The 12225-nt window shown below is 43.7% G+C and overlaps 1 protein-coding gene across 10 annotated transcripts in view; it reads left to right on the forward strand.

Moving 5' to 3' along the window:
- ptprub (protein tyrosine phosphatase receptor type Ub) overlaps positions 1–12225 on the forward strand; it is an 833961-nt gene that overhangs the window by 736199 nt on the left and 85537 nt on the right. For all 10 annotated transcript variants that reach the window (XM_068011591.1, XM_068011594.1, XM_068011592.1 and 7 more), the window contains 2 exons: positions 2998–3100; positions 6313–6586. In XM_068011591.1, coding sequence (XP_067867692.1) covers positions 2998–3100; positions 6313–6586 — 377 coding nt within the window. The remainder of the gene's footprint in view (positions 1–2997; positions 3101–6312; positions 6587–12225) is intronic.

A 12225-nucleotide genomic window follows, 5' to 3' on the forward strand; every position in this document is an offset into this window, starting at 1 on the left:
CGAGCCTAAAGCAGACATAAACTGCCTCTAATAGTTTCCAAGTGAAGATTACACATCTTTTAAAATGAAAGGAACCTTTTCTGTCTAAAAGCTGAATGCCAGGAGTATTCTAAATATCTGACATAAAATCTGCTAGGATTAGTCTAGCACAAAGGATACACCAACATTATTTACTGTTAGCTAGAGTGCCGAGTCAGGTGTTGGAAAAAGCTGAGCTCTTTAAATAGCATCTCTATTAAATTATAACCTTAATGATTTGACAGCTGCTGGAAAAGAGATGTTGATAACTGCATTGAAATAAAACAAGTAGTGTTCCAACAGCTGGACATACATTATGCAAGCACCAAGGCATATGTTTTGCTAGAAAGTGATGGCATTACTATGGCTCAGCTAATCACTGTTGCAGAAATCCAGCTTAGGCAAAGGAGAATGGGTGAGAAAGTACCTGGAGAAGATAATACAAACAGCATGCTGTGCAACACATCAGATGAGATGATAGCTATACCACTTAACTCCAGGTGTTGGTCTGCTTTCCTAATGTTTGGAAGTTGGCATTGGTAACAATGATCCAATACACCAGGTCCCAACATCTACTTCCCCATTAGTCTGTTGAACAGTCTGGAAAAATGTTGTTATTATCTCCATTATTACCTTGAACACATCAGTTTTTTAATCTAGGGAATACCAATTTCAGTCAAGATTAAAGTCTAAGTGATATCCCGGTTTGGCTGTTAGTATATATCCTGCTCAGTTTCAATAAGAGTGAGTGCATTGTGATGGTGTTACTGGATGCACAAAAGACATTTTACACAGTTTAGCTGAATGCTTTGCGTGGATACAGTAGCCTCATATTAATAGTACAGGACTAGAAACCCAGAGATCCTGCGTTTAATTCCCACCAGGGCAGAATGTTGAATTCAATAAATCTAGCAATTTGTGGACTGGCATCAGAAAAATGACCATGAAAGCTGCTAGATTATTGAAAAAAAACACAGCAGATTCATCAGTGTCCTTCAGAGATGGGAACTGCCTACATGCCACTGTTGTCCCCCAGTATGTGACTGACTGGTAATGTCTCCAGCCTGTAAGGTTGGGCATTAAAAATTCTGCCTTGCCAGCAGTGCTCACATCCCAAGAACAAATTTAAAAAAAAAAAGAATTGTTATGAGTTGCAAGTACAGAACACAGCACAATATGTAATATCATACTGACTAAGGGTTTCTCATGAGAATGCACCTGAGAAAAAGCGAATAATATATTCCAGCTGCAATGCGTTTCTATCAATTTCAGCTTGTAAAATAATCAGACAGGAGTGGGATAGGATCTGGAGTATATGAGCATTTCAAAGTGGGTACAAAGGAGTGCCATGGATGCAGGAATACAAGGGAATTGAGAGGTGTTGGACTGTGGTCAAATATACTCCAGACTGGGTAAGGGCATCAGGTTTCCTTTCCTGAAGGATGTTAATGAACCAGTTGGGTTTTTATGCCAATTCAACAGCTTCATGGGCACTTTTACTGAGACCAGATTTATTTGAAACTGAATTCAAATTCTTAAACTGCCAAGGTGGGATTTGAACACACTTCCTCTGGATTATTAGTCCAGGATGCTGGATTAGGAATCCAGTAACATAACCACCACACTGCTGCACTGACTGCTCCTTTTAGAAAACAACTTTTGGTGATCTATTCACAGGACATAGATTTCCAGATCAACCACTCAAAAACTGCACTGTCTAGTCAAAAACCACCAGGTGGTAACTGTCCTCCTCCTTCAGTTATGTTTGCTGTGGGGTTGGGAAGTTTCTCCTTCGAACATTCTCTTCAAACTAATTTTCAGGAAAAACCTTATTGCAATTTTTTTTTCATTTATTCACTGGATGTGGGTATCACTGGCAAGGCCAACATTTACTGCCCACCCCTAATTGCCCTTGAGAAGGTGGTGGTGAGCCACCTTGAATACAACTGAGGGGCTTGGTAGACATTTAAGGGCAGTTAAGAGTCAATCACATTGCTGTGGGCCTGGAGTTAGATGTAGGCCAGACTAGGTAAGGACGGCAGATTTCCATCCCTAAAGGACATTAGTGAGGCAGATGGATTTTTATGATGATCTGGCAATTTCACGGTCACTATTCCTGATGCAAGCTTTTTATTCCAAATTTATTTAATTAACTGAATTCCTAGCTGCTCTGGTGGGATTTGAACTCTGGATCAGTAACACAGGTGTCTGGATTACTGGTCCATTAAAATAGCCACGATGCTTCACTATAGGAAGGATGTGATTGCACTGGAGAGGGTGCAGAGGAGATTCACCAGGATGTTGCCTGGGCTAGAGCATTTCAGCTATGAAGAGAGACTGGATAGGTTAGGGTTGTTTTCCTTAGGCAGAGAAGGGTGAGGGGGGGGGGATATGATTGAGGTAGACAAAATTATGAGGGGCATAGATAGGGGAGATAGGAAGAAACTTTTCCCCTTAGCGGAGGTGTCAATAACCAGGGGGCATAGATTTAAGGTAAGGGCTAGGAGGTTTAGAGGGGATTTGAAGAAAAAAAAGTTTCACCCAGAGGGTGGTTGGAATCTGGAAAACACTGCCTGAAGGGGTGGTAGAGGCAGGAACCCTCAACATTTAAGAATCTAGTATCTAGATGAGCACTTGAAATGCCATGGCATACAAGGCTACGGGCCAAGTGCTGAAAAATGGGATTATAACGGATAGTGCTTGATGGCAGGCATGGACACAGTGGGCCGAGGGGCCTGTTTCTGTGCTGTATAACTCTATGACTCAATGCTGCCATACCCCCTACTACCCACAAGCATTAATTACCCACATGCCCTGGTTATGTCATCATGAAATATGTAGAATACTGGTAGAATTGCTCAGCAACGTGTTAATATGTGTGAACTTGGATTGCTTCTGGACACTTTTCTCTCTGTTCTTGGGATGTCTCTGTCAGTTTAAAATGGTTGATCATATTTCTGAACTTCCTCACTCCTGCAGCTCCCTCCTTCGATTACGGCAACATGCCTTCTCCGCTGGGTGAAACGGACACCACCATCACCGTTCAGCTGAAGCCAGCACGAGGCCGAGGCGCCCCAGTCAGGTGAGATCTCCTGGCAACAAAAGTAAGAGACTACGGAGAGCAAAAAAGCCATCAGTCACTGCACATCCCGCAGCGAGCCATGTGCTCTGCGTAGATTACAGTCATGAAGATCGATGAACATTGGGGAAACTGAATATCTTTAGTCTTTGATTTCTCAATGGGAGACATCAGTAAAACCACTGAGGGAGGAAATTTAAAGATAATATTGAATTAGCATAACACGCAGCATCAGGTATCACACTGAGTAAGACTGTGCTACCAACAGTGGCTTATTGTGCAAAACAAAGATAAATGTGGACATACATTGGGGGTATGTGGAGAGAGGGTGGGTTTTGGAGATTTACACAGGTCACTGTTAGTAGCGGTACTGTAAACAGATTCGAAAAGTACATGTACACAATTTCACTATACATAGCAATTCCACACTGTCCCCTCCATGATGAATTATTTTCTTAGCATTATCTTTTTGTTTACACTAATGCTGCTTTATTTATTTAGTGATACAGCACTGAAACAGGCCCTTCAGCCCACCGAGTCTGTGCCGACCAACAACCACCCATTTATACTAATCCTACATTAACCCCATATTCTCTACCACATCCCCACCATTCTCCTACCACCTACCTAGACTAGGGGCAATTTACAACGGCCAATTTACCCATCAATCTGCAAGTCTTTGGCTGTGGGAGGAAACCGGAGCACCCGGCGGAAACCCACGCAGACACAGGGAGAACTTGCAAACTCCGCACAGGCAGTACCAAGAACTGAACCCGGGTCGCTGGAGCTATGAGGCTGCGGTGCTGGCCTCTGTGCCGCCCATGTCAATCGGCTATTTTCACAGAGGCTCTATCCCATTACCTCTTCAAAGTCTGTAATGGCAGTTCTGCATCAGGATTTTTTTTTAAATCAACAAGATTGCATTATGTTTGTTATTCAAGAGTGCAGGGAATGAAGAGGACTTTTTGCCCTGGGCGTTTCTGTAATCCTACTTCATAACACTTCCAATAGGTGCCGACAGTCCATTTAGCAGCTGTTGTATAAAAAAGGAAAGTTGCATATTTATTTGTCAGTTTAGTACATCAAAAGATGATCAAGTTAAACAAGTGGGTCCATTTGAAAGAGTAACACATGAATATAATTTTCAATGAGATGAGAGGAATATTTTGAGATCGAGCAGATTTGGTGGCACAGTCTGTTGATGTAAATAGCACAAAGCGACAACTCAGGGATGTGGTTTATGCTGAATTAAACACTCTGACTGCATGTCTGACATTGGCCATGGTGCGTTGAGATAAAAGGGGTGGCACTGCACCCCAAGGTGCCAGGATACATCTGAAGGATTGGTTTTGGCTGTCATCTCTGTAAATAGCAATGCCAATAGATAGTGATGGTGCCACTGGCTGCCATTTTCTCCATGTAGTGACAGTCTCTGTGTGGGGACAGTTTCCACTTGCTGGCCTATACTAGAAGCAAAGCTTTAAAAAAACCAGTTTAACTTTCCAATAGAGTTATTGAGTGCAAAAAAATCTATAACTATAATTTCCTGTGTACTTCACGTGCGACTTGGCATGGGTGACGGTCCCTTTGGGATCTTCCTCTCTGTAAGATTCACCCCGCTTCTGCCCACTGCTGCAGTGTGACATTGCAGGAGGCAAAGAGGAACCGTAGTTTAATCATTGCAGTGTTGCAGCTGGTGGTGGCAGGACTCAAAGTCAAATGAGGCAACCCTCCTGCCTCCAGAGGTGCCATGACTCAAGCTGAGGAGGTTGTTTTGGCATGCATCTCTGGAGACAGCAGAACATTGGTAGCAAGTTACATTCTACTTGCAAAGGCAGAAGCTACAGTTTCTTCATTAGGAAAATAGGAACAGGAGAAGGCTATTCAGCTGCTCAAACCTGTTCCGCCATTCAATGAGATCATGGCTGATCTGTATCTTAACTCCATCCACCTGCCCTTGACTCCATATACTCCTACATCTTTGGCTTGCAAAAATCCATCAATCTCAGATTTAAAACAATTAATTGAGCTAGCATCTACTCTTCAGGGAACATCAGGTATAAACTCACATCCTGCCACTTGTTGGCATAGTGCACTTAAATATCTTGCCAATATATCCCACCTTAGTACCTCAAGTCTTTTATTTCACTTCTTTTGGTGAATTTGACTGAGTGATGGCAGCATTGGAAAATGGGACACTTTTTCATTTTGGGCACCAGTTCTCAGCATCCAACATTTTTCAGGTCATGTGTGTAACATGAAGAGATGTAAGGAGGTAATTTTCACCTTTGTTGCCTCGTTGTAGAAGCCACCCAGTTTTCATTCCATTTGCTCCATCAGGTTACCTCCAGGTAGTAGAGTTCGAAATTTCTCCAGTGACATGAAACTCCATTCCTCAACCACAACCTGTGATCAGCACATCATTTAATGATGGTTTTTACTATTCACTACTGAATACTATTCAGTTATTCTGTGGTCTCTCTGAATGAAGTTGTCAATTTGGAGCTGAATTATGAATCTACACCCATTTGAAATCGGTTGAGACTGCTCAAATTCATTTCACATAGGGCTGCCTTTCAGTTGGAAGTTTTCAGGTCCACAGATGAAAGCATCTAATCCACATGCACCACATAGTCCCTCTTTCAGTTGTATTTTTCATAATTTAATATTGTAATCATAGAATGATACAGCACAGAAAAAGACCATGCAGCCCATCATGCCTTTGCCAGTTTTTTGAAAGAACTATCCAATTAGTCCTATTCCCCTGCTGTTTTCTCATAACACTGCAAATTTTTCACCTTCAGTTATTTATCCAATTCCCTTTTGAAAGTTACTATTAAATCTGCTTCCAACACCCTTTCAGGCAGCGCATTCAAGATCATCATAACTTGCTGCGTAAAAATGTTCTTTTCCCATGTCATTCTCATTCTTTTACTAATAACCTTAAATCGGTTTTCTCTGGTTACCAACCCTTCTGCCATAGGTAGCAGTTTCTCCTTATTTGTTCAATCAAAACCCTTCATGATTTTGAACACTTTTTTTCAAATCTCTCAATCTTTTGTGCCCTAAGGAGAACAATGCCACCTTCTCCAGTCTCTCCACGTAACATCTTAGAAAAGGACATTGTAGCATTTTTATTCTAATTGTTTCCAATAGAATTTCTGCATACAAGTTTATTAATTGTCAATTTCAATTGTTGTTCTTGATGTTTCAAGTGTTTACCAGGTTGTTGTGGAGGAGGACAAGCTACGTAAAGTGAAGCGAGAAACCAGGACGCAAGAGTGCTTTCTTTTGCCCGTTACACATGAGGACGCTGCAAGTGAAGGCTTACCACACTACTACAGTGCAGAGCTCCCGCCCAGCAGCCTCCCAGAGCCCATGCCTTTCACTGTTGGAGACAACAACACCTACAATGGCTACTGGAATGCACCACTGGAACCCAAGAAGGGCTACAGCATCTACTTTCAGGCGATGAGCAACTTCAAAGGGGTTAGTATACAATGATCGTGAGTAACTACTAAATTTCCATCTGTCAGCTCAGCAGCGAGCTGAATGAATTTACGTCATTGTTGTTGGATCTGAACTAGCCTGGGCCTGTATCCCTTCCTGTGACAGGTCACTATTGACATTGTCTCTCCAGTGCTTCCTTGGCCTTCCTCGTTCCACGTACCTCTGTGTGTAGGGCCATGAAAGGTATTCTAGCTGTTTCCATTCTTGAAACAGGCCCAAACCAATGCCGTCATCTTTCTCAAGCTATCTATATAAATGTTGCTTGTTGAAGCCATGTTCTTACTGATAATGATACAATAATTAATAAAGGGTATTGCAGAGCTGTGGGAGTGGGTAACATGCCAGCAATGCATCCAGGGCTTCAGGTGATGCTGTAAACCACAACAGCACAGGTGGTGTGTTTGCATAGGTTACATAGAATTTATAGCACAGAAATAAGCCATTCGGCCCAACTACTCTATGCAGATGTTTATTCACCACATGGGCCTCTTCCCACCCTACTTCATCCAACACCATCACCTAAACCTTCTATTCCCCTTTCACTCATGGACTTATCTAAATTCCTCTTAAAGACATCTTTCCTATTCGCCATTACTGTCACTTGAATTCTCAGTTGTTAAATGCATTCCGCAGTGTAGAACTGAACCACATAGGTCAAGAAGGTACCAGGTTGAATCCCTGATTTCTGCTATGATTGGTGATCTTAACCAGTGCAACAATGGGGAGGCTACAACTGGCCTTGATGCTATGGTGGGGGTGGGGGAGAGGGCATAAAAATCAGCCAGTATTCTGGTCCTGCTCACAGCCCAATGTCTACTGAAAAGTTGGCAGTAGTGGACATTGGGTGAGGACAGGATTAGGTTCAGCAGCGGTTAACACCCCTACCATGATGTAATAGTCTGCCAACTTATGGGAAAGAGCAGTAGAAATCAAAGATCAGCCATGATCTTACAGAATGACAGAGATGGCTCGATGAGCTATATAGCCGACTCCTGCTCCATTTCTTATGTTCTTATGTTTTCCCACATGAAAAATGGCCAGCTGTAAAGTGCCCAGGGCTTCTGACACCTCATGGAACTGTATACCAACAATAGGAGAGAAGATTAGGGAGGAACATTTTTTTAGGGTTTGCATGTAGAGGATTCCTAGGCAGTGTGGAGAATAGAGCAAGGAGGATTGTAAGCTTATAACAGAGGCTGCACAATTTTCTCTCCATTTAAATTGATAGGTAGAAAATCCGGCGTTATAACAGTGCAATTCTCCACATCCAATTTTCCTCCAAGCTCTTTATCCTCTCCACCTGAGTGAAAGATGACAAAACTCTATCTGGATTTGTTTTTTTTATCATATGGAGTGGTTACATCACAGAAGGAGGCCTTTCAGCCCATCAAGCCTGTGCAAGAGACATTTAGCTAGTCCCCATCCCCTGCCTTTTCCCCATAGCCCTGAATAATTTTTCCCTTCAGGTGCTTATCCAGTTCCCTTTCAAAAGCCTCAATTGAGTTTGCGTCCACCACCCTTTCAAGCAGCCCAATCCGGATCATAACCATTCGCTGCGTAAAAATTGTTTTTGTTCATGTTGCTGTTGGGTCTTTTGCTGATCTCCTTAAATCTGTGTCCTCTGGTTCTTGGACCTTCCACTAATGGAAACAGTTTCTCTCCAACTACTCTGTCTAGATTCCTCATGGTTTTGAAGACCTCTTTCAAACCTACTCTCAACCTTCTCTGCTCGAAGGAGAACAACCCTAGCTTCTCAAATCTATCCAATCTATATGTGTATAAAATATAGTAAAATTACCTGATCAAAGGATTGGGAGATATCCAAAGTGAACAGTAAATTTCTGCATGTTGGGCTTCACTTGTTTGTCTGCTACGTGACTCAGGCAATGTTATACCATGCCATAACATGCTAAAGATGCACAGCCCAGCCCAAAATGGGCAACATGTCTCCTAATTCTAAGATCTGGTTGGCCCACGAAATGCTGCACACCTACGCATTAAGTACCATTTACTAACCACAAGCACTTCAGTTTATGATGGCGCATGAGTCTTTCCATTATGTTGCTGTCTTGCAACTCCCTACTCTGTACGCATTGTTTTATATTTATAAGTCTAAGTACACACAGACAATGAAAAACAAATTGCAAAATACAAGACAGTAGCAAATCGCACTATTTCTGAAGGGGGAAAAGAAAATTGTCTTTAAAAATACCAATTGCACTGCTGCCGAGATGGGCTTGTAAATTATAAAGTTAATCTGTTTGTGCCACCCTTCTGATCGTGTACATACAAATCTATTAACCAGTGCCGACATGCAGTAAATTCACTCCATACACCCAGCCAGCTGTACACTTAGTGCAGATTACAGGTCATAACATATATATGAATGTCAATAAAACTGAATAACTTCAGTATTTTTATTAAGAGATACAGCACTGAAACAGGCCCTTCGGCCCACTGATGCTGTGCCGACCAACAACCACCCATTTATACTAATCCTACATTAACCCCATATTCTCTACCGCATCCCCACTATTCTCCTACTACTTACCCTACACTAGGGGCAATTTACAATGGCCAATTTACCTATCAACCTGCAAGTCTTTGGCTGTGGGAGGGAACTGGAGCACCCGGCGGAAACCCACGCAGACACAGGGAGAACTTGCAAACTCCGCACAGGCAGTACCCAGAACTGAACCTGGGTCGCTGGAGCTGTGAGGCTGCAATGCTAACCACTGCGCCACTGTGCCGTCTGTACAAAAGCAAAATATTGCGGTTGCTGGAAATCTGAAATGAAATGAGAAAATGCTGCAAATACTCAGCAAGTCTGGCTGCAGAAAGAGAAACCAAGTTAATGTTTCAAGTCAATGACCTCTCATCAGAGTTGGAGAAACAGGATTTCCTTTTTGGCATTTAATCACGTTTGCCTTCCACCCTATCACAGAACTTGCCTTTTGTTCTCTCCTCTCATACCCACCCCCCCTGCCCCAACACTTCATTCGTAAATATACATACAAATTAGGAGCAGGGGTAGGCCATCAGCCCCTTGACCCTGCTCTGCCATTCAATAAGATCATGACTTCTCCTGCCTCTATGCTAGTTTAAAAATCAGTACATCTCGAACCATTTCTACTTTGATGAAAGGTCATCGATCTGGAACGTTGGGCTGAATTTTCAGTGTGCTGGCTTTCCCACGTCTCTTCTCCCAGTGATTTTAGAAGAGGCTTGAGGTCTTAATTAAGGGCACTCTACCAACCTCAATGGGATTTAAATCCAGCGCACAGGGTACCTGTCATGCCAGGAGGCCTTCTGTGTAACCATGGCAGCCTCCTAGAGGCAGGGCAGGTAGTCATACAAACATACGAAATAGGAGCAGAAGTAGGCCATTTGGCCCCTCGAGCCTGCTCCACCATTTAATATGGCTGATATGTTTGTGTCTCGAATTCCACACTCCCATCTACCCCCCAATAACCTTTGATTCCCTTGCCTAACAAGAATCTATCTACCTCTGCCTTGAAAATATTCAATGACCCTACCTCTAAAGTCATCGGAGCCGGAGGTTTTAATCTATTTGGAAGGCGCGGCTCTGAGAATCGGCCACAACTCCGGCAGTGCTGATTACAGTTGGGGGCTTTCTCCCTGATGTTCCAAGGCCCTAACCCTCCTGGCCCTCTTATTAACTTAACTTGTGGCCGCAACCAGGTGCTTCATGCCTCCCTGCCTTCTTGAGCAGCTCCCACCTCTGACTGTGTAGCTACTGATCTGTTAGTGCTGGATGGCCTCCTATTGGCTGTCCAAATTCAGGAGCCCCCCTGCCATCCTTAATTGGATGGGGCTTCCGGAGGCGGCCACCTATTTGGCGATCTCCTTCAAAATTCCTCTCTGGATCCCGCCAGCGGCATTTGTGGGTTCCTGACCTACACTTCTTTCCAATGACGGGATCAGGACCCGGGAACGAAAATTTAGCGAGTTAACTCTGTAACTCGCTCCACAGATGTTGCCTGATCTAACTGTTTCCAGCGTTTTCTCTTTTGAATAACTTCAGTCTCTTACCAGGGGACTTTTGTAAAAAGCAGTAAGGGAAGAAGTACAGATATAATGTTGAATGCACATAATGTCCAGCATTGATTAGGGGCACTGTAAGGATTCAGTATGTTGGGGGCAACTGCCGTTATCACATCTCACTGGTCCTGACTTTTTAATAGCCATCTCCACCATAGCAACCATTCCAGCCTATCAGCCCTTGTTAAGCCCTGTTTATGATTTTAGATTCCTTGAAATCGCAGTCTATTTGGATCAGGATAAACAAAATCAAATCTAGTTCCCAAGGGTCTATTCCGGAGTACGCCATGAGTCAATGTTTGAGCTGTAAGTATTAAATTGTGTCCTGACGCGTGGGCTGAATTCTGATGTCGGCAAGAGATTAACAGGAAGCTTGCTTCAAGCAATGTTGATTTTCTATATCACAGCCTCAAGTGAGGCAGTGCACATATTTTTTTTTTTATTCATTCATGGGATGTGGGCGTCACTGGTCAGGCCAGCATTTATTGCTCATCCCTAATTGCCCTTGAGAAGATGGTGGTGAGTTGCCTTCTTGAACCGCTGCAGTCCATGGGAAGTAGGTGCACCCACAGTGCTGTTAGGAAGGGAGTTCCAGGATTTTGACCCAGGGACTGTGAAGGAACGGTGATGTAATTCCAAGTCAGGATGATGTGTGACTTGGAGGGGAAGTTGCGGGTGGTGGTCTTCCCATGCATCTGCTGCCCTTGTCCTTCTATTTGGTAGAGGTCGCTGGTTTGGAAGGTGCTGTCCAAGGAGCCTTGGGGCGTTGCTGTAGTTCATCTTGTAGATGGTACACACTGCCGCCACTGTGTGTCGGTGGTGGAGGGAGTGAATGTTTGTAGATGGGGTGCCAATCAAGTGGGCTGCTTTGTCCTGGATGGTGTCGAGCTTCTTGAGTGTTGTTGGAGCTGCACCCATCCAGGCAAGTGGAGAGTATTCCATCACGCTTCTGACTTGTGCCATGTAGATGGTGGACAGGCTTTGCGGAGTCAGGAGGTGAGTTACTTGCCGCAGGATTCCTAACCTCTGACCTGCTCTTGTAGCCACGGTATTTATATGGCTACTCCAGTTCAGTTTCTGGTCAATGGTAGTCCCTAGGATATGGATAGTGGGGGATTCAGCAATGGTAATGCCATTGAATGTCAAGGGGAGAAGGTTAGATTCTCTCTTGTTGGAGATGGTCATTGCCTGGCACTTGTGTGGCGCAAATGTTACTTTCCACTTATCAGCCCAAGCCTAGATATTATCCAAGTCTTGCTGCATTTCTACACGGACTGCTTCAGTATCTGAGGGGTTGCGAATGATGCTGAACATTGTGCAATCATCAGCGAACATCCCCACTTCTGACCTTATGATTGAAGGAAGGTCATCGATGAAGCAGCTGAAGATGGTCGGACACTACCCTGAGGAACTCCTGCAGTGATGTCCTGGAACTCAGATGATTGACCTCCAACAACCACAACCATCTTCCTTTGCGTTAGGTATGACTCCAACCAGCAGAGAGTTTTGCCCCTGATTCCCATTAACTTCAGTTTTGCTCGGGCTCCTTGAAGACA

Source organism: Heterodontus francisci, chromosome 31, assembly GCF_036365525.1.
Source record: "Heterodontus francisci isolate sHetFra1 chromosome 31, sHetFra1.hap1, whole genome shotgun sequence".
In the NCBI taxonomy this organism is placed as follows: domain Eukaryota; kingdom Metazoa; phylum Chordata; class Chondrichthyes; order Heterodontiformes; family Heterodontidae; genus Heterodontus; species Heterodontus francisci.